Genomic DNA, 22,236 nt, shown 5'->3' with positions numbered 1-22,236 from the left:
CACTTGGGATCTGCACCGATAGCATGGAGCCTACTTGGGATTCTCTCTCCCTCTCTCTCTGCCTCTCCCCTGCTCACACTTTATCTCTCTCTCAAAATAAATAAATATTAAAAAAAAAAAAAAAAAAGATGCCTGAGGAGCCTAGGTGGCTCCATCAGTTAAACGTCCAACTTCGGCTCAGGTCACGATCTCATGGTTTGTGGGTTTGAGCCCCGCGTCGGGCTCTGTGCTGACAGCTCGGATCCTGGAGCCTGCTTCAGATTCTGTGTCTCCCTCTCTCTCTGCCCCATCCCCACTCACACTCTGTGTCTCTCTCTCTCGCTCGCTCTCAAGAATAACTAAACACTTAAAAAAAAAAAAAAGAATCTGGCAGTTGAATTGCTGGATCAAGTAGGTAAGCATATATTTCACTCAAGAAAATGCCAAATGTTTATACCAGTTCACTTTCCCGTCAAGAGGGTGCGAGAGTTTCAGCCTTTGGGAGTGTCAGCTCTTAAAGTAGCGATCATTTTTGTGGGTATGGTAGTATCTAATTGTGATTTTTTACTAGCATTGTCCTGATGTTGACCATCCTTTCACGTGCTTATTAGTTATTTACATATCTTCTTTTCTAAAGTCTGAGCATTTTATCCATTTCTTACGGGTTGTTTGTCTTCTGAGTTATACGAGTTCTTTATACATTGTGGATACAATTCCTTTGTTATATATGTAAACACACTTGCCTTTTCATTTCCTTAATGGTGTCTCTTCTGAAGAAAAGAAGTTCTCCACTTTAACGAAACTCAATTTGTCAATTTTTTTTCTATGGTTAGTGTTTTGTGGATCATGTCTGTAAAATTAGTGCCTACTCGAAGGACGGGAAAATAGTTTCAGTTTTTAGCTTTCTGCGTTTTTGAAGATTTTTCTTTTTAAGTATTTTAAAATAACTTAAGAGTAATTTTTAAGTAACTTGAAAGTAAGTTTTAAGTAATCCCCACTCTCAACGTGGGGCTTGAACTCACAACCCCGGGATTGAGAGTTGCACCTTCTACCGCCTGAGCTAGCCAGGTGCCCCACTTTTATATTCGTTCTATAATCTGTTTCTTTCAGTTAATTTTTGCGTATGGTATAATATGAGGGCCAGGGTTCCTTTTTGTCCATATGGATATTATTAGTCAGCTAGAGCTGTCGTAACAAAATACCACAGACTGGGTTGCTTAAACAACAGAAGTTTCTTTTCTCACAGTTCTGGAGGCTAGGAGTCCAAGATCAAGGTTCCAACCAATTTGGTTTCTGGTGAGAACTCTCTTCCTGGCTTGTAGACACTGCTTTCTTGCTATGTTTTCACGTGACCTTTCCTTGCGTTCGCAAGTTCAGAGGGCTCAGACCATTAGTAGGTAGCTCACGTAGGTCTCTTCTTATAAGGACACTGATCCTGTTAGATCAGGACCCCATTTGACTTTAATTACTTCCTTAGAGGCTCCTCTCCACATGGGGAGGATTAAGACTTTAACAGGGGTTAAATGTGTGGGGGACACAAACATTCAGTTCAAAGTAGATTTTCTATATCATCTCCCCCCACGTGGATGCTTGGTTTTTTAGCACTATTTGTTGAAAGGTCTGTACCTTTCCTACGGAATTACCTTGGCACCTTTACTGAAAAACCAATCAATCATACAGTGTGGAATCAAAGCTCTCTTTCATTCCATTGATCTATATGCCTATCATTCTGCTTATATCACACTGTTATAATTATCGTAGATTTATAATAAGTCTTAATATTAGTAGTATAAATTTTTATTTTCCCAATGTTTCCAAATTGCTTTGGCTATATAGGGGTGCCTGGATGGCTCAGTCAGTTACGCTTCTGACTTTGGCTCAGGTCATGATCTTGCCGTCCATGAGTTCGATCCCGCATCGGGCTCTGTGCTGATGGCTCAGAGCCTGGAGCCTGCTTCAGATTCTGTGTCTCCCTCTCTCTCTCTGTCCCTCCCCTGCTCACCCTCTGTCTCCCTCTCTCTCAAAAATAAGTGAACATTAAAAAAAAAATGTAATAAATTAAAATAAATAAATTGCTTTGGCTATATAAATTTAAGTCTGTCAATTTTTACAAACATTCCTCTTGGGATTTGGATTGGTATTGTGTAGAGTTTCTAGATGTACTTGAATAGAACTGGAACATTAAAATATTGGGTATCCAGAGACACCTGGTGGTTCAGTCCGGTAGGTGTCTGACTCTGGATTTTGGCTCAGGCCATGATTTCATGGTTCATGGCTTCAGAGCCCAGCATCGGGCTGAGCATAGAGCCTACTTGAGGTTCTCTCTCTCTCTCTCTCTCTCTCTCTCTCTCTTTCTCTTTCCCTCTCTGTCTGCCCCTGTCCCCAGCTCATACTCTATCTGTAAAATAAAAAAAAAAAAATTAATTTACAAAAATATTGGGTATTCCAAATCACAAACATGGCTTATTGTTTTGGTTATTTAGGTCTTTAACTCCGCTCAGCAATGTTTTGTAATTGTTAGTAACATTTTGTACAGTTTATGAAATGTATCCCTTAAAAATGTAATGTTTTTCATTGGATGGTAAGTGGTATTCGTTTTTCAATTTTATCTTCTAACTCTTCATTGACAGTGTTGTTTAAGGAAATTTCTGGATCACGATGGAGCTGCGGTTGCCCTCTCTGTCATGTCAGCAGACCAAATTCTAGGTACCTTCTGTGTCCCAGTAAATGCTCCCCTTGCCAGAAACACAGCATATCCAGAGCAGCTGATCTCCAAACCCCAAGCCCACTCTGGGCCTTCTCACCCCAAAGTGGACTATGTGACCCCAGGCAATCAGATGTTTTCTTTTTTTTTCCTTGTTCTTTATCCTCTAAAAGCTTCCTGCATTCTGCCCCATTTTGCAATTCCCCAAAAGGAGACCATTTGCTTCATCAAGGTGTTAAAGTTTGTTTGCATCACTCTAAACAGTCTTCTTTAATTATTTTTTAAGAGGTTATAGAGGGGCACCTTGGTGGCTTACTCGGTTAAGCGTCCGACTCTTGATTTCGGCTCAGGTCGTGATCTCGAGGTTCGTGGGTTGGAGCCCCACGTTGGTCTCTGTGCTGACAGTGAGGAGGCTGCTTGGGATTCTCTCTCCCTCTCTCTCTGCCCCTCCCACATGCTCTCTGTCTCTCTCAAAATAAATAAACAAACTTAAGAAAAACGCAGGGGGCACCTGGGTGCCTCAGTCGGTTAAGCATCTGACTTCCTCTCAGGTCACGATCTCATGGTTCATGGGTTCGAGCTGGCGTCAGGCTCTGTGCTGACAGCTCAGAGCCCGGAGCCTGCTTCGGATTCTGTCTCCCTCTGTCTCTGCCCCTCCCCTGTTTGTGCTCAGTCTCTCAAAATTAAATAAATGTTTAAACAAATTATTAATAAAAATAAATAAATAAATAACAGTATACGGAAGTAGAATTGATTCATTTGTAGCTTCTAACCTTGTCAGCTTGCTAAATTCACTTACTTCTAATGGTTTTATGGGGCGTGTTTGTAGATTCCTTAGGATTTCCCAGGCACATAATCATGTTATCTACAAATAAACAGCTTTACTCCTTCCTTTCCAACATTTGTACCTTTTCATTTCTTCTTACTGCCTTATTGGGATGGCTAAAGATTCTAATAAATGTTCAATAGAGAAGATAAGAATGAGTGTTCCCAACTTGTTCAAGATCTTTGGAGAAACACATTCAGTTATTCATTAGTTGTAGGTTTTTTACAGCTGCCCTTTATGGGGCTAAAGAAGTTCCTTTCTAGTTTGTTGAGAATTTTTCCCATAAATGACCATGAATTTTGCCACATTATTCTTTTGCATCTTTGGGGATGATTATGATTTTTCTCTTTATTCTGTTAATGTCAAACTTCCACCTAATATTGTCTTATATTTTTATAATTGTCTTATATAATTGTTTTATAATTTTAATATTGTCTTATATTGTCTTATATTTTTATAATTTTATTCACATCTGTGGTTTTTATTGCCTTTCCTTTAAACTTGATTTTTTTTTTTTGTTTTTTTTCTCTTTTTATCCCTTGAACAGTGGGAGGCAAAAAATTTCCCTCTACCCTTTCACATTCTTGGCTGAGACCCCTGTAACAAAAAAACAGATTAACAGGAGGATATGTACGTACATACAGGAACCCCACAAAGATATGAGACTCAAAGAAGTGACCAAGGCAGGGAACTTTCATACCTATTACGCAAAGAAACAATAAATTTGTGAAGAATTGACAAATTGACGAGACAAAGGAATTTTTTCTGAAATGCCACTGACTCATTACTTTATATATTTTTTAATTTTTAATTTTATTTTAGAGAGAGAGAAAGGGTGAGCAGAGGAGAGGGGCAGAGCAGGGAGAGGGGGTAGGGAGAGAGAGAAAGAGAGAGAGGTAATCGTAAGCAGGCTCCACGCCCTCCTGGGGACCAATCCCTCGATCCTGGGACCATGACCTGAGCCATAATCAGATGCTCAACTGACTGAGCAATCCAAGTGCCCTTAGACAAAGGGGTTTGAGCTTTAGATAGTGAAATGCTGAAGAGGTAACAAGACTTGTTTATACAGCCTTCTCAATCTGAAACTGCCTGTCTCTGCTTTCTACCCTCCTGGTACAGCAGGGTACTGTTCACATGGGAGATTTACCTCCTATTTTCAGGGGCACAAAGGAGGGTCAGAGTGTCCTTGTGCCCACCATTTCTCAAGTACCTTCGACTCACGATAATCAATATGCCCAAGTGGCATATTTGGGGAAGACATTTTCTGAACCCCTATGGAAACATATGCAAGATCTACCACAGAAATAAATCCATACATCTAAAGTATGGGTAAAATTGATTTTATTCTTTTTTAAATTTTTAATTGGGTTAAAACCCACATAACATAAAATGTTGTATTTGAAGAGGAGGGATAGTAGGTGAGAGCAACACTATCAAACTCTTAGGAAAAAAATGTAGGAGGGGCCCCCCACTGGCTCAGTTAGAAGAGCATGTGACTCTTGATCTCAGGGTCTAGAGTTCAAGTTGTACATTGGGCATAGGGATTAAGTAAATCAACAAACTTCTAAAAATTTTTAATTTTGGGGACGCCTGGGTGGCTCAGTCGGTTAAGCAGCCAACTTCGGCTCAGGTCATGATCTCACGGTCAGTGAGTTCAAGCCCCGGGTCGGGCTCTGTGCTGACAGCTCAGAGCCTGGAGCCTGTTTCAGATTCTGTGTCTCCCTCTCTCTCACCCTCCCCTGTTCATGCTCTGTCTCTCTCTGTCTCAAAAATAAATAAACGTTAAAAAAAATTTTTTTTTAATTCTAAAAATTTTTAATTTTTTTAATGTTTATTTTTGAGAGAGATTTAATTTTTTTAATGTTTATTTTTGAGAGACAGAGAGACAGAGAGACAGAGTGTGAGCAGGGGAGGGGCAGAGAGAGAGGGAGACAGAATCTGAAGCAGGCTCCAGGCTCTGAGCTGTCAGCACAGAGCTCGACGCGGGGCTCGAACCCACAAACTGTGAGATCTTGACCTGAGCCGAAGTCAGAGACTTAACCGACTGAGCCACCCAGGCGCCCCTAAACAAATTTTTTTAGAAGTAGGTACACAAGTTCATGACTTTGGATTAGGCAACAGCTTATTTTAAACACGATACCAAACGCACAAAGAACAACAGCAGAATAGATCAATTGGACTTCATCACATTAAAAGAGGACACTATCAAGAAAGTGAAGAGACAGCTCAGAATGAGAGAAAATGTTTGCAGGTTATATATCTAATAAGGATCTAATATCACAATTATTGCAACTCAACCATAAAAAAAAATCAAATAACCCAATTAAAATGGGTGAAGGAGTTGAATAGACATTTCTCCAAAGGTAGAGAAATAGCAAATAAGCACACGAGAAGATGTTCAGCATCATTAATCATTAGGAAAACCCAAGTCAAAATCACAACAAGATGCCACTTCATAACCACTAGGATGTCTTTAATCAAAAAATTTGAGGGGTGCCTGAGTCGCTCAGTCCGTTCAGTGCCCGACTCTTGGTTCAGGCTCAGGTTATGAGATCGAGCCCCATGTCAGGTTCTGTGCTAAGCATGGAGCTTGCTCAAGAGTCTCTCTCTGTCTCTCTCTCTCTTTCTCCCTCTGCCCCTCTCCCAGCTCACATGTGCTCTCTCTCTCTCACTTGCTAAAATTAAATCATTAAAATTACAAAATAGTTGACAATAGCAAGGGGTAGTGAGGATATGGAAAAACTTGAACTCTCATGCGTTGCTGTTAGCAATGTAAAATGGTGGGTACGACCACTGTGGAAAACAGCGTGGCAGTCCCTCAAAACATTAAACGTAAAGTAACCAGAGGATTTGACACTTCTAAAAGGATTAAAAGCATATGCTCACACAAAAACTTGTATGTGAACGTTCATAGCGGTGTTACTCATAATAGCCAAAAGGTACACACAATTCAAATGTCCATCAACTGATGAATGGATAAATATGTTGTGGTATATCCATACAGTGAAATATTATTCAGCTATAAAAAGGAAGGACTGACACATATTACAACATAGATGAAGCTTGAGAACATTATCCTCAATGAGAGAACCCAGTCACAAAAGGCCATATATTACATTAGCGGGGCGCCTGGGTGGCTCACTTTGTTAGGTGTCTGACTTCGGCTCAGATCATGATCTCGCGGTCCGTGAGTTCGAGCCCTGCGTTGGGCGCTGTGCTGACAGCTCAGAGCCTGGAGCCTGCTTCAGATTCTGTGTCTCCCCCTTTCTCTGCCCTTCCCCCACTCACGCTCTGTCTCTCTCTCTCTGTCTCTCAAAAATAAATAAACATTAAAAACATTTTTTTAAGTTAATTGGAGAAAGGCAAACAAAAGGGAGAGGAGTTTTCCAAATAGTGTCAGGGCATTGTCTTGTCTAAGGCAAGACAGAACTCAGTGCCACAAGGAAGTGACATGAAGAGAATTGGGTTTTAGAGGTCCCACTGTAGCTGAAGTGTGGAGAATGGTTGAAGGGGCAGTTATAATCATAAACGTACCATAAAGATATGAATGCAAAAAGAAAGAAATGATGTAAGAAATATGTCCCTTAAAAGAAATGGAGTATTACAAAAGAGTTCATGTGTACTTCTCTCTCACACACACAGGGTCATGAAGAGACAGAAAAAGAGAGAGAGAGCGGAAGGTTGTGAGGAAGGAAGGAAGGAAAGAAGGAAAGAAGGAAAGAAGGAAGGAAGGAAAGAAGGAAGGAAGGAAAGAAGGAAGGAAGGAAAGAAGGAAAAAAGGAAAGAAGGAAGGAAGGAAAGAAGGAAAGAAGGAAGGAAGGAAAGAGGGAAAGAAGAAAGGAAGGAAAGAAGGAAAGAAGGAAGGAAGGAAAGAAGGAAAAAAGGAAAGAAGGAAGGAAGGAAAGAAGGAAAAAAGGAAAGAAGGAAGGAAGGAAAGAAAGAAGGGAGGAAGGAGGGAAGGAAGGAAGGAAAGAAGGAGGGAGGGAGGGAGGAAGATACCTGACTTAAGAAGAATGTTTTCTCACAACCCTATAGTCTATGGCAGAGATTCCATGAAGCAACTGAAATTGTTTGCAAAATATTGTGTGTTTGTATGTATTATATTCTGGGGAAAGTCTACATGTTTTATCAGGTTCTTGGCCTCACCCTTGATCCTCCAGATGGAAGGATTTTAATAGATTTGCTCTTCCTTCTTTTAATCGCCAGAGGGCAGAAAAGCCATACCCTATGAATAAGTCCTCAGTTTCTGCCATCTATTTCCTGCCTTTGCTATAGCTTTCTTTCTTTCTTTTTCGTTCTTTCTTTCTTTCTTTCTCTCTTTCTTTCTTTCTTTCCTTCTTTCTCTTTCTTTCTTTCTTTCTTTCTTTCTTTCTTTCTTTCTTTCTTTCTTCTTTCTAAATAAGCTCTACGCCCAACGTGTGGTTTGAACTCACAACTCCTATATCAACATGCTCTACCAAATGAGCCAACCAGGCACTCCTTTGCTCTAGCTTTTCGCTAGGCTAAAATTCCCTACCTGCCAGCCCCCTTCTTCATCTATCAAAACGCTACTGTCTCCGACTGCCCATATCAAAAGCAGCCCTTCTTGTTTGATTTAGATGGATTCGCTCCTTCCTTTCAGTTTCTACTTGCATTCTCCATGTCTATGGTAGTTATCATATGCTTCCTTTCAAAACAGCTCTTTATTTAATTACTGTTCAGGAGACCTTGGGCAATTAACCGCATTAATCACTGCATAATTATTCTTTTTTTGAAAAATGGAAATACGGATTGTAGGTAAACCCATCACTCTCAAGTCACTTTCCAAAACATCTGTACGCATCTTTCTCAGAAAGGTAAATTTTACATTTGCTGCAACATGGCAAAGGTAATGGTTGTCAAATACGTGATAAATATTGGCCCCAGAATAATTTACCAACTTCCTGTTTAATATTGCTAAGCAAACAATTGAACAAAAAGAGTAAGAGAAGGGGTGCCTGGCTGCCTGGCTGGCTGGGTCAGTGGAACATGCAACTCTTGATCTCTGGGTTGTGAGTTCGAGCCCCATGTTGGGTATAGACATACTTAAACAATTAGAAAAAAAAAAAAAAGTAAGAGAGGGCAGTGCCCCCGGTGGTCCCATGGATCCCTCTCTTGCTCCAACAATGTTTGGATGGAACAGACCCAAGGATGCCCCTTCCACCAGTCTCTGACCAACCTCCAAACTTTTTTCCAGTTGAAACCTTCAGAGCTATCTTCTTCGCAGCCACCCTCTGCCTCTGGGACCAGCCAACACCCTACTTTTTAGCTACTCTAAGTATTCTACTCACAAGCACAGTACAGAAAACTCTGTGACAATAATTGAGTGTTTAATGTTGTTTTGAAGGGAGAAACAATTGGTGAGAAAATAACCCTCGAATAACTCTGGGGGTCCTGCTACTCATGCCTCATTTCTTATTTCATTTATTTATTTATTTTTTAATGTTTATTTCTTTTTGAGAGAGAGAGGGAGAGCGTGAGCAGGGGAGGGGCAGAGAGAGAGGGAGACAGAGGATCTGAAGCGGGCTCCGCGCTGTCTGGCTGAACCACCCAGGCTCGCCTCACTTCTTATTTTAAAATAAACAGGGGTGGGGTGCCTGGGTGGCTCAGTTGGTTAAGCGGCCGACTTCGGCTCAGGTCACGATCTTGCGGTCCTGAGTTTGAGCCCCGAGTCGGGCTCTGTGCTGACCGCTCAGAGCCTGGAGCCTGTTTCAGATTCTGTGTCTCCCTCTCTCTGCCCCTCCCCCGTTCATGCCCTGTCTCTCTCTGTCTCAAAAATAAACATTAAAAAAAAATTTTTTTTAATAAAATAAACAGGGGCACCTGGGTGGCTCAGTTGGTTAAGCATTCGACTCTCGATTTCAGCTCAGGTCCTGATCTCACGGTTCGTGCGTTCAAGCCCTACATCAGGCTTTGTGCTGTCAGATTCTCTAGGATTCTCTGTCTTCCTCTCTCTCTCTGCCCCTTCCCTGCTTGCTCTCCTCCCTCTCTCTCTCTCTCTCTCTCTCAAAATAAATAAACTAAAAAAATTTATGAAAAATAAAAAGAAAATAAACAAAAGTTAGGCCTGACCTGATTTTGGAATGCCTCGTTTTATGGCAGACTATCCAAAGACAGAAACTATGCCTTTCAAGGCATTCATTAAACCTCAAACAGAATTGAAATGGATTAAGCTGACAGTGAAATTTCAAACCCAAGTGGCCTGTGAGTGAGTGGACAGGCCTGCCAATAAATAAGACCACTAAGTCTTGAAATGCTCTGAGATAGCGGTGTCTGCAGCACAAGCCTATTTGTAGACTAACTGAACATTTATTGTTCCAGTAGAGACAGAAGGCAGTGTGTGTCCCAAAGCCATGAAGCCAGCGCTCTTGTTCATTTCTAGCCGTAGGCATAATGGCCTCAGGAGAAAACTCGATTAACTCAGGAGTGAACAAAGCTGCCGACGTCCGAACTGCAGGCAGAAGGACATAGCTGCTCTCCTTTTAATAATTGCAAATACCTTTTCCAAATAATATAATTGGGGGCACCTGGGTGGCTCAGTCAGTGGCGAGGCCGGCTTCGGCTCAGGTCATGATCTCCCGGTCTGTGGGTTCGAGCCCCGCATCGGGTTCTGTGCTGACAGCTCAGAGCCTGGAGCCTGTTTCTGATTCTGTGTCTCCCTCTCTCTCTGCCCCCCCCCCCCACTTGCTCTCTGTCTCTCTCTCAGAAATAAACATTAGAAATTGTGAAAATAAATAAATAAATAAAATACAAATACGTAAAAATAATATAGACACAGAACCCAAATCAAAACCCTGAGTGGACTAAGGAAATCCAGCAGTCACGCTTCCGATCAATGCAGAAGCGACTTCGGCAACGCAGCCTCAGGAATTGTAGTCAGTTGGGCTTTTGACACCTTCTTGCAATGAGCCCAAAGAAAAGGTTTAAAGTAAGAAAGGCCATGAAAGGAAGATAGATCTTCCACAGGCTGGTGTCAGGAGAGCAGGAGCATTTTAATCAATGTCAAACTCAGCAAACAGGAGCCAAGACAGGTCCCTGAAAAGCAGCAGCCTCCAAAGTCGGGTGCGTGCAGTTAGGGGATGTGCACCCTGAAACATCCCCGGAGGGTGGGGCAGGGAGGGGTAGAAGATATTAGAACTCCTATCCCTGAAACATTGAGGTAAGAGAAGAAAGCATTACAACTTCTGTTTGTATTTGTTTTATCTAGGGGCGCCTGGGTGGCTCAGTCAGTTAAGAGCCTGACTTCGGCTCAGGTCATGATCGTATGGTTTGTGAGTTCGACCCCCGAGTCAGGATCTGCGCTGACAGTGTGGAACCTGGAGTCTGCTTTGGATTCAGCGTCTCCCTCTCTCTCTCTGCACCCCCCCTTTCAAAAATAAATAAACATTAAAAAAAGAAAAACAGAACCTGTATTTATTTTATCTGAAAGTAACACTTTAGGGGCACCTGGGTGGCTCAGTTGGCCAAGTGTCTGATTTTGGTCTGACTCTTGATTTGGACTCAGGTCATGATCTCATAGTTCCTGAGTTCAAGTCCCACATAGGGGTCTTACGCTGTCAATGTAGAGCGTCCTTGGGATTCTCTCTCTCTCCCTCTTTCTCTGTCTCTCCCCTGCTCTCTCTCTCTCTCCCTCAAAAGAAACTTAAATAAGAGTAAAACCTTAATATGAGTGTTTTCACATATGCGCAATAGAATAATACAATAGTTAACACATGTAAGTTGTGAATAGTTAAATATTCACATCCTGGGGTATATGCTGATATTTTTCGCTTGTACGTATTCAAATACATTTTAGCCAAATATGCTAGATTTGAAGCTCTGTGAAAAAAGTGACCATCTATCTTTATTTCCCAGGACCTAGTGCAGTAATTGGTGTGTAATAGACAGTCACTGACGGTCAGTTCTGGAGGGCAGGGGGCGGAGGCAGGCGTGGCCCAAAGAGCCGGTGCAGAGTCACCAGCAGGGCAAGGTGTGGCCTTCCACACCAACCTTGACTACACGACTACGCGTAGCTGCCCCTGCTGGAACATGCATTGCCGTGGCCGCCGTGGCCAAGGTGCTATGTGACCAAGTGCTCGGTACCCATGGCCATCTGGGCATCCTCTACCAGAGAAAGGATGATGGATTCGGGGACCTGAAACAGAGATTCTGGAATACATGTAAGAGTGGACTCAGGTCCCGGCTTTTTGTGCAGTTGTCAGCCTTGCTCCTGTTTACTGGGAAACAGCTCTCACTAGACTCTGGTTTTCTGTGGTCCACTCTCCTTCCTCTGCTTTTCCAGCACAGTGGTGAGGGCACACGGGCGTCAGCGTTCACCTTCCTATGTATAAAGCAGGCCAAGAGAGGCACCTGGATGGCTCAGTCAGGAAAGTGTCTGCCTCGTGATTTCAGTTCAGGTCATGATCTCATGGTTCGTGAGTTCAAGCCCCACATGGAGCATTCTGCTGTCAGCACAGAGCCTTCTTGGTATTCTCTGTCCCTCTCTCTCTGCTCCTCCCCCCACTTGTGCTTGCCCTCTCTCTTTCTCAAAAGTAGAATAAACATGAAAAAAAAAAAAAAAAAAAAAAAGCAGGCCAAGAGAGTTGAAAGGCCCCAGAGAGATGAGAAGTCAAATTCTGAAAGTGATTGAATTTTGTCCCTTAAATACAGAGGCTTGTCTGCAGATAAAGACTGCTTAGTTATGTACTCCATATTGAAGAATTACTAGAACATAGAGCCAATTGTTTCATTTTTATTTTTATTTTTTATTTAAAAAAAAATTTTTTTAACGTTTATTTATTTTTGAGACAGAGAGAGACAGAGCATGAACGGGGGAGGGGCAGAGAGAGAGGGAGACACAGAATCAGAGGCTCCAGGCTCTGAGCCATCAGCCCAGAGCCCGACGCGGGGCTTGAACTCACGGACTGTGAGATCTTGACCTGAGCTGAAGTCGGACGCTTAACCGACTGAGCCACCCAGGTGCCCTTCATTTTTATTTTCTTAAAGATTTTATTCTGGGGGCTCCTGGCTGACTCAGTCGATTGAGTATCCAACTCTTGATTTCGGCTCAGGTCATGATCCCAAGATCAGGGATTGAGCCTCCCCTTGGGCTCTGCACTGAGCATGGGGCCTCCTTAAGATTCTCTCTCTCCCTCTGTCCCTCTCCCCTGCTTGCTTGCTGTCTCTCTGAAATAAAAAAAAAATTTTTTTTAATTTTATTTATTTATTTATTTTTTAATGTTTTCTTTATTTTGTCTTGTTTTGCTTTTTACGTTTATTATTGACAGAGAGAGACAGAGCATGGGCATGGGAGGGGCAGAGAAAGAGGGAGACACAGAATCCGAAGCAGGCTCCAGGCTCTGAGCTGTCAGCACAGAGCCAGATGTGGGGCTCGAACTCACAAACCGCGAGATCATGACCTGAGCTGAAGTCAGATGCTTAACCAACTGAGTCACCCAGGCGCCTCAAGATTTTATTTTTAAATAATCTGTATACCTGGGGCGCCTGGGTGGCTCAGTGGGTTGAGCGACCGACTTCAGCTCAGGTCATGATCTCACAGTCCGTGAGTTCGAGCCCCGCGTCGGGCTCTGTGCTGACAGCTCGGAACCTGGAGCCTGCTTCAGATTCTGTGTCTCCCTCTCTCTGCCCCTCCTGTGCTCATGCTCTGTCTCTCTCTGTCTCAAAAATAAATTAAAAAAACATTTAAAAAAATTAAAAAAAAAAAGAGTCGAAGCCTGCTTTAAAAAAAAATGAATGAAAATAAAAACTAAAGAATCTGTACACCCCAAATGGGGCTCAAATTCACAACTCCAGGGTCAAGAGTCACATGCTTTTCTGACTGAGTCAGCCAGGCACCCCACACCTGGTTTTTCTTAATTATCAATGAGCACTTGAAGTTTTATTCAAACCTCCATTTTTTTTCATTCTAGTCTGAAAGTATTACTTTTCTAATATTTTCACTTCTCGAATACTTTGGTCATTAACTAACCACGGTGGGGCACCGGGGTGGCTCAGTCGGGTGAGTCAGATGACTCTTTTGGCTCAGGTCATGATCCCAGGGTCTGTGGGTTGGAGCCCCCAGTCCAACTCCGCACTGACCGCATGGAGTCTACTTGGGATTCTCTGTCTTCCTCTCTCTCTGCCTTGCCCCCGTGTGTGCACTCGTGCTCTCTTTCTCTCTCAAAATAAATAAGTAAATATTTTGAAAACACCACCAAGAGCAGCATAACGACATTTTACTATTATTACTATTTCTATTCTGATGTTTTATTTTATTTTAGAGAGAGAGAAGTGCGAGGGGGGAGAGGGGCAGAGGGAGAGAGAGAGAGAATCTCAAGCAGGCTCCAGGCTCAGCATCGAGCCTAACCTGGGGCTCGATCCATGACCTTGGGATCGTGGCCTGAGCTGAAATCAAGATTCAGTTGCTCGACTGATTGAGCCACACAGGCCCTCCTCTATTTTAATATTTCAATGCCAGCTGGTTTAAGGAACCTATTTTGATTGTACACACTTCCCTTCTAAAATCTCACATTATCTCCTAAACACCTTTGGTCAGATTACTTTTTTTTTTTTTTTTTTTTTTAATGTTTATTTTCAAGAAAGAGAGAGAGCCGACTGCGAGTGGAGGAGGGGCAGAGAGAGAGGGAGACACAGAATCCAAAGCAGATTCCAGGCTCTGAGCTGTCAGCACAGAGACCCACACGGGGCTTAAAGCCTCGAACTGTGAGATCATGACCTGAGCTGAAGTCAGATACTCAACTGACTGAGCCACTCAGGTGCCCCACCTGTTTTCTTCTTTTTTTAAGTTTACTAATTTAGGGGGGGAGGGGGAGGGAGGGAGAGAGAAAGTGGGAGAGGGGCAGAGAGAGAGGAAAAGAATCCCAAGCAGGCTCTGCTCTGTCCGAGCAACTGAGCCACCCAGGAGCCCCCTCAAAATGATTTTTTTAAGTAACATTGTTAGCATATGAGATCTGCCAGGGAAAGTTGATGACTTTAAGGAAACGTATTGTTCAGCTGCTCTGTCTATGAAGTATAAACCATAAGAACAGTAAGGCCCACTTCAAGAAACAGTGAAATAATGTTTATAGGTAACATGTAGAATAATGCTTGCCATTAGACCACCAATAAATGCCAGTTTTCTTATGTCTAGTGTCTAATATACTGTCAACCGCATCATGACTATGTTAGATCATTAGGGCTAAGTGTGTGTGTGTGTGTGTGTGTGTGTGTGTAATTAAGGATATCATTAGTTATGACGGATTTTCCAAGAAGACAAACTGTAAACATAAATACATTGATATTTCAGATCCAAGAAGTCATAGACCAAGTCGCGAGTTTTATTAGATTTACCCTAAGAACACTCCTATTTTCTATTTCTGACAGCCTACCCACAGCCACATTCATCAACCACCATTTCTTCATAGTGTCGTAAAATGACATTGTCATCATTGTCCTGATACAGCATGGAAATGGGGGACAGCTTGGTGGGGATACAGACCGCCTGGGGGATCTCTGGGTCAACTGCATGCATCAGGGCTTGCATGAAAGCATAATTAGAGCCGTTGAGGGAGGTGGTCAGAGAGAAAGGACAGTCTCCGTGGCAATAGTTTGCCATGAACCCTTTGGGAGCGATAATCCACTTGTGCCAACCTAAGTCCCGGAAGTTGATGAATAGCTGATGACGATGGCAGAGGTTCTTGCAAGGAGCCTTCGGGGCGGGGATGGCTTCCCTCCTTTTTCGGGACGAAGGGTGACACTGCTCAGGGTGGAGAGTCACCACCAGCAGGGAGGCACGAAGGGACTGTCTCAGTCCGGCACAGGCGTCCTGAAGCTGAAAAGTCACCCCAATGTCTCTGTTTCCTTTGACCAGTATCTCTAGCAACAAACCCAAGTTCTTCTGGGGGTCGTTATTCCAATCCTTAGCCACATCCAGCAGGTTGAAGTGAACGACGCCTTGAGGCCGTGGTACTGACTGTAACACAAGCATTCTACCCAGTTTAGGGATGGGCTGGTCCCCCACCTGAGGCTCCTGAACCAGGAACAGAGCCAACTCCAGTTCTGGTCCCAGCTTATAGTAAGTGTTGGGCCCCAAATCCAGGCCCAGTTGGGCCATTGTTAACTGTTCCTTCTCTTTAATGGCAGACAGGTTAAAATAGAGGAACTTCTGGAGGCAAGAGGAGGCCTGGGAAAGTTTCCTGGAGTAAAGAAAGAGACCTAGATGGGAACAGAGATGTAAGAGTCACCATAACATAGTTGACTTCATATCCGCCATTATGATATAAATATCAAATTGTTATATGACAGCCACATATACCAAACAAGGGCAGGAAATGATCAGTTAGACCCGAACCCTACCATTGGGAGGATTTGTTTCTCCCACTCCTCATTCACGGCCAGAGGTTCTTATCTTCGCATCCACAGGTCCCCAAGGGGTCCTGGATAGAATTTAGAAGGCCCATGAACTTGGATGGGAAAAAGAATTATATCTTTATTTCAGTGGAACTCTAAATGAAATTTGGCATTTCTTTCAATTATGAACATAGGCAACAAACAAATCCTAATAGGACCTATGACACTGTTACCAGTAAAAATCATAGGTATGTTCATAGATTAAATTGTTGCAAACATCTTAAAATAAATTTATGCTCATACTACTTTCCTTTTTTTTTTTAATTATATATCCATTTTGAGAGAGAGAGAGAGAGAGAGAGTGCCAGCGGGGGAGGGACAGAGAGAGAAGGAAAGAGAGAGAATCTTGGGCAGTTTCTGTGCTGTCAATGCAGAGCCTAATGTAGGGCTCGATCTCGTGAACCCTGAGATCACGACCTGAGCTGGAGTCAAGAGTCGGACACTTAACTGACTGAGCTCCCCAGGAGCCCCCCCATTACTTTCAATTTAAGGTAAATATAGTCCCTTCCCTAGATCGTTTTATTGATTGCATTAATAAAGGACCCATGCTAGATTACTATACACACATTTGGTTTAAAATATTTTTATAAATGTATCTCAATATTTAATTGATTTCTTTGGAAATCCTAAATAGTTTTAGGCATATAAATCATTACTCTGAGAAGGGGTCCATTAGCTTCAACAGAACGGCCCAAGGGACCCATGGCACAAAAACGTTTAAGAACATCGTAGGCTGTCAGGCGTCGCTGTCCCAAATCTAACTACTCAGATTGACTTCAAAACAACCTCCTACCATCTAGCCAAGACTGACCCTCCCGAAATCCCTTATGTTTCATCTTTAGATGATTCTTTATCTAAAGCCCACAGTTGTCAGTGTCAACAATTCCTAGTCTGGGGTCTCTGAAGACATCATGTCCCACTGCACTGAAAGTTGGGGTGCAGCGTGATGTCTCCAGTTTCTCCACAAGGGACCCTCCCGTCTCTGTATCTTTGGCAATTGTAGATGTACTCTCCCTGTTTTCAAAGCTGACTTCTCTGCCTGGATTTTCAAACCTTACCTATTCCTTTAGAGAAAGGTCAATACTTTTACCGCCCCCCCCCCTTTTTTATCCTTTCATCTTCAGTTTTCCCCTCTCTGCAAATAACCTCTTTGGCCTAATGCCACCCTATTGTTAGGTAGGGTGGCTTCACCCTAAGTAGGTATTTTCTAAGGTCATCGGCTTATGGAGAAATTACAACAGAAACCCAAACATGCTAACCATTCCTCCTTCATTCTCAAGTCTCATTCAAAAAACAACAAAATCACAAAATCAGGGTGCCCGGGTGGCTCAGTTGGTTGAGCATCCGACTCTTGATTTTAGGCTTAGGTCATGATCCAGGGATCCAGTGGCTTAAGATTCTCTCTCTCTGCCCCTCCCCGCCCTCCCCCCCCCCCCGCCCTGCCCCACACTCTCTCTCTCTCTCTCTAAAACTACAACAACCAAAAATTACTAAGCATTTGAAATTATCCAGTCTCCTCTTCAAGCCTACCATATCATCTTTCCCTTTCTTCTCATTGGCCATCTTTTTACAAAGGTGGGTCTATATACGCTGTCTCTGCCTCTTACTTGATAGTTTTCTGTTAGTTTCCAATTCTACCCTTACTACTCCACTGGAACACCTTTCTTAAACGTTGGCTGTCCAATACAGAGATGTCTTCACAGAACTTACCCTCTCCACTTGTCTGAAAAGTTGACCTCTCCTGTTCCAGGCTAGAACTCTAACCTGCCAGTCTCCCTTCCTCTTCCTGTCACTAAATCAGATTCTTTAAGCATAAAAGAAAAGCCAAAGCCAGAATGGAAAGGATGGACAGATTGGAGAGCATGAAAATAAAAAGGGACGCTTGGGTGGCTCGGTGGGTTAAATGTCCGACTTCAGCTCGGGTCATGATCTCATGGTCTGTGAGTTCGAGCCCCGCGTCGGGCTCTGTGCTGACAGCTCAGAGCCCGGAGCCTGCTTCGGATTCTGTGTCTCCCTCTTTCTGCCTCTCTACTCCCCCCCCCCCCCCCCCCGCTCATTCATGCTTCTGTCTCTGTCTCTGTCTCTCTCTCAAAAAAAGTAAATAAACATTAAAAATTTTTTAAAAAAGAAAGAAAAGGGGCACCTGGGTGGCTCGGTCGGTTGGGCGGCTGACTTCGGCTCAGGTCATGATCTTGCGGTCCGTGAGTTCGAGCGCCACGTCAGGCTCTGGGCTGACAGCTCAGAGCCTGGAGCCTGTTTCAGATTCTGTGTCTCCCTCTCCCTCTGCCCCTCCCCTGTTCATGCTCTGTCTCTCTCTGTCTCAAAGATGGATAAACGTTAAAAAAAAAAAAAAATTAAAAAAAAAAAAGAAAGAAAAGAAAAAAAACTTCTATGTTCAAAAGACCTCATTAACAAAATTAAAACCACAAAGAACAACCAAGAATACTTGTAATATGCATGGGTGAAAATTCACAATTAGAAAGAACTTTTACAAATGATTAAGAGGACTTATAAATCATTAAGAAAAAGAAGACTCCTCAATAGAAAATGGCCAGAATGTATAAATACGCAATGATTTGAAAAAAGTAAAGATGAATGATTCATTATCCATTTGAAAATGCATTCCTCCTGGGGCGCCTGGGTGGCTCAGTTGGTTAAGTGTCCGACTTCAGGTCAGGTTATGCTCTCAGTTCGTGGGTTCGAACCAGGCCTAGGACTCTGGGCTGACAGCTCGGAGCCTGCTTTGGATTCTGTGTCTGTATTTCTCTCTCTGCCCCTCCCCCACTTGTTCTCGTGCTCCCTCTCTCTCTCTCTCAAAGATAAATAAACGTTAAAAATAATTTTTTTTTAAAGAAAATGCATGCCACCTTTTTAAAGAAATAAAAATCAAAACAGCGAGATCATGTTTTCCTGCCAGTTAAACAAAAATTAAAAGCTAGAAGAGTATTGTTCCTCAATGGCCTTCCAGGGTAGCACACATAAGTACATTGTAATATATTCAGAGAATGAAATACTGTAAGCAATAAGAATGAACTAAAAATACACACACCAGGGATAAATCTCACAAACAATGTTGAGAGAAAGAAGCCAGACAGAAAAAAGGACACATTTTACATTTCCGTTTACGTGAAGTTGAAGTTGGGAAACAGGCAAAACTAATACAGAATGTTAGACGGCAGGAGAAAAGTTACTCTTGCTGAAGAGTCGGATTAACCAGAAGGGGGCGTGAGGGTCCTCTGGGGTAACCGTCTGTTCTGTTTCTTTCTTCTTCTTCTTTTTTTTTTTTTTTTTTTTTTTTTTTTAACGTTTATTTTTGAGACAGGGAGAGACAGAGCATGAACGGGGGAGGGTCAGAGAGAGGGAGACACAGAATTTGAAACAGGCTCCAGGCTCTGAGCTGTCAACACAGAGAGCTCGAACTCACGGACCGCCGCGAGATCATGACCTGAGCCGAAGTCGGACTCTTAACCCGCTGAGCCGCCCAGGCGTCCCCGTCTGTTCTGTTTCTTAATCGGGGCGCTGGTTGTTCTGTGAAAATTCACTGCGCTGTTCTCAATGATTTGCATACCTTCTGTATTATGTGACACTTCAATAAGTTTCTATTACATTTCTATAAGGATTCCTGTCAAACTGTGGGAAAGTGAGAAATTCTTAGACACTCATGGTACCAGAAAAATTATTGTAAAGCTGTTCTTTTTTAGATTATGTCCACATTTGTCAACAGAGTACCAGTTACACAGATGATAGTATGTCTATACAATGGAATATCACGTAATCCTTACAAGGAGATCATCGTGACTTTTAGTTCTGATTTGTACGAGATATTCATACTTGAATGATGTATAGTATGATCTCATTTATTTAAAAAATACGAGTTTCGGGGCTGGGAGGGCGGGGAGGGTGGGTGATGGGTTTTGAGGAGGGCACCTTTTGGGATGAGCACTGGGTGTTGTATGGAAACCAATTTGACAATAAATTTCATATATTGGGAAAAAATAAATAAATAAAAATAAATAAAAATTAGAATCAAATAAAAAATAAAAAAAATTTAAAAAAATAAAAAAGAAAGAAAAAATACAAGTTTCTATTATAAATACATGCAAAGAAGAAAAGTCTGGAAGAATATATACGGCAACTGTTAATGGTGGTTTTCCCTAGGTGGAGGTTAGGGAGCGATGATGGGGAGAGCATGTCCTTTTCCTGTGTCATTTGAGAGGATTATGGTCACCATAAAAACCAAAGTTTTTTCCCTGGGGGAGGAAAGGAAGTATCTTCAGCTCTTTTCTACTTTCCATGGAAAGCTCTTCAAACTAGCTTCCCACACCCCTTAACCTTCCTCCAGGAATTTTCCCTGAACTCCCACCCCCAAGGCCCTGAGTCATTTACATAATAATACTTAGCATAAAGTATGGAAGTTATATGTTTTCTATTTCCCTACTATGACCTTTTTTTTTCCCTTTGACCTTCTATAAACTCTTAAAGGGCAGACTTTATCTTTAATTTCTATATTCTTATAGCCATGGACAGTTGCCAGCACCTAGTAGGTCTCCAACAAATGCTTCTTGGACAAATAAGTATTCAAATTTTATCTCCAGTTACTATAAAACTAACCAATCAGGGCTCTCAATTCCTCTTCTGATCTGCGCGCCCCCCCCCCCCACCAGGGAGGCTATACAGAAATGCAGATTACAACACCCATCTCTGACTTTGAATAAGACTTGAATAAGAATTGGGAGAGTGAGGGCAGGAACCGGGCTGGAGAGTCAACTTCTAACAACTGACCTAGGTAATTTGGGTGGGTGGTCAGTTTGACAAATTACTGAATGGCATTCACTTAGATCCTCATATAAACGGTGTGACAATGGCATATATTATTGCTCTGTACTCACAAATCATTTGTCAGTGTTTATTTATTTTTCAGTGAGAGAGAGAGAGAGTGGAGAAGGGACAGAGAGAGAGAGAGACAGAGGATCTGAAGCGGGCTCTATACTGACAGCAGAGAGGCTGATGCGGGCTTGAACTGATGAAAGGTGAGATCATGACCTGAGCCGAAGTCAGACGCTTAACCGACTGAGCCACCCAGCCGACTGAGAGCCCCTGTGCTCACAAATCAATAGCTTTTTCCATGCAACAAAAGTAGTGGGGGAAGGGGGGGTGCGGAGGAGGGAAGCAAGAGTCCTGGGCAAACTGAACGCCCCATGTTCGCCTCCTTGTTTGCCATATCATAGGCACCAGAATGCATCAATAGTGGCCAGAAGAGTGAAGCCTGGGCCCTAATTCCACCCCACTCCTCCCACCTTAACCGTAGCACAAAAGCGTTGATTCTGAACAAACCGAATCTGAATCCTGAGTTGGTTCACGCACTGCTAGCTGTATGATCTTGGGTAGCTTCCAGATTGTCTACTGTCTGAGACTTAGTTTCCTTATTGTTAAAAAGCAGATAAGAATACCTGCCTTCTGAACGTGAGGGTGTAGTGGGGGAGTAAAGGAAATAGAATATGTAAAATACCAGCACAAGGCCTCCTACACACCCTTCAGTAATTGGTACTGCCCCCCTTCTTTCCTTTCTTCATTATCACCTGCTGCCCGGCTTTTCTCGAGAAAGCACCCTCCCTCATTTCCTTACCTTGATCCGGGAGAAGTCGGAGTACGTTCCCGCGGATACCAAAATCCTTTATGTAGCAGAAATCTCGGGAGTCCACACTTGCTGCTGCTGCCTCTCGATCCTGGAAAATTTTCTTCAGGGTGTAAGGCACAGGTTGGAACTTCTGGGGCGAAGGCACTTTGTCTAAGCCCAGAAACTGGAGAAAGACATATTCCTGAAATTGGACCGTCTGGGCCAAAGCCACGGTTAACAGGAGGCCAACAGCCAAGAGGGGCAGGGAAGGAATCATGGTCTCTGAGCTGAGACAAAGCTGGCTGATCAGGCTGGAGAGAGCTCTAGCTCCTGACTGCCTAGCAATTCAGAGGCTGCAAACTTACCTGATGTAAGATAATCAGGTGTGAATTGCTCTCTTCCCAGCTCCTCAAAGGCAATTGGATGTGAAAGGACACAGAATTTTTTTCTCTTCCCTTGCCCTACTCTTCTTCCCCAAAAGTTCACAAAACAAAGACTACCAATGCCTGGACCGGACTCCAAAACTCTGAGGTTTGTCAGCGGCGGATAGAATGGAAAGGAGACAGGCATGTATTCATTTGACCAACATTTATTACTCATCTATTATGGGCAAGGCTCTGAGGTAGGTGCTAGAATGGTAATGAAAAATGGTCACGACAAAAGTCTTGTCACTCGCGATCGATTTAGACAAATACACAGGGAGAT

The 22,236-nt window shown here is 42.9% G+C and overlaps 1 protein-coding gene across 1 annotated transcript; it reads right to left on the bottom strand.

Moving 5' to 3' along the window:
• Window positions 1-14,889: 14,889 nt before the first annotated feature.
• GDF3 (growth differentiation factor 3) lies at window positions 14,890-21,808 on the bottom strand. Its single transcript, XM_007089552.2, has 2 exons — window positions 21,541-21,808; window positions 14,890-15,719 (listed from the first exon to the last, which is right to left on the bottom strand). The coding sequence occupies exons 1-2, from the start codon at window positions 21,806-21,808 to the stop codon at window positions 14,890-14,892; spliced, it is 1,098 nt and encodes a 365-aa protein (XP_007089614.2).
• Between the last annotated feature and the right edge of the window lie 428 nt (window positions 21,809-22,236).

This window comes from Panthera tigris, chromosome B4 (genome assembly GCF_018350195.1).
Source record: "Panthera tigris isolate Pti1 chromosome B4, P.tigris_Pti1_mat1.1, whole genome shotgun sequence".
Taxonomy (NCBI): domain Eukaryota; kingdom Metazoa; phylum Chordata; class Mammalia; order Carnivora; family Felidae; genus Panthera; species Panthera tigris.
This window is presented reverse-complemented; position numbering and strand designations above follow the sequence as displayed.

What these genes read in the sequence shown, in the direction of transcription:
- GDF3 (XM_007089552.2), bottom strand. Translation starts at nt 21,808, where the DNA reads ATGATTCCTTCCCTGCCCCTCTTGGCTGTTGGCCTCCTGTTAACCGTG. An exon ending in CCGACTTCTCCCGGATCAAG is followed by an intron (nt 15,720 to 21,540) that starts GTAAGGAAATGA and finishes GTTCCCATCTAG; the next exon opens with GTCTCTTTCTTTACTCCAGG.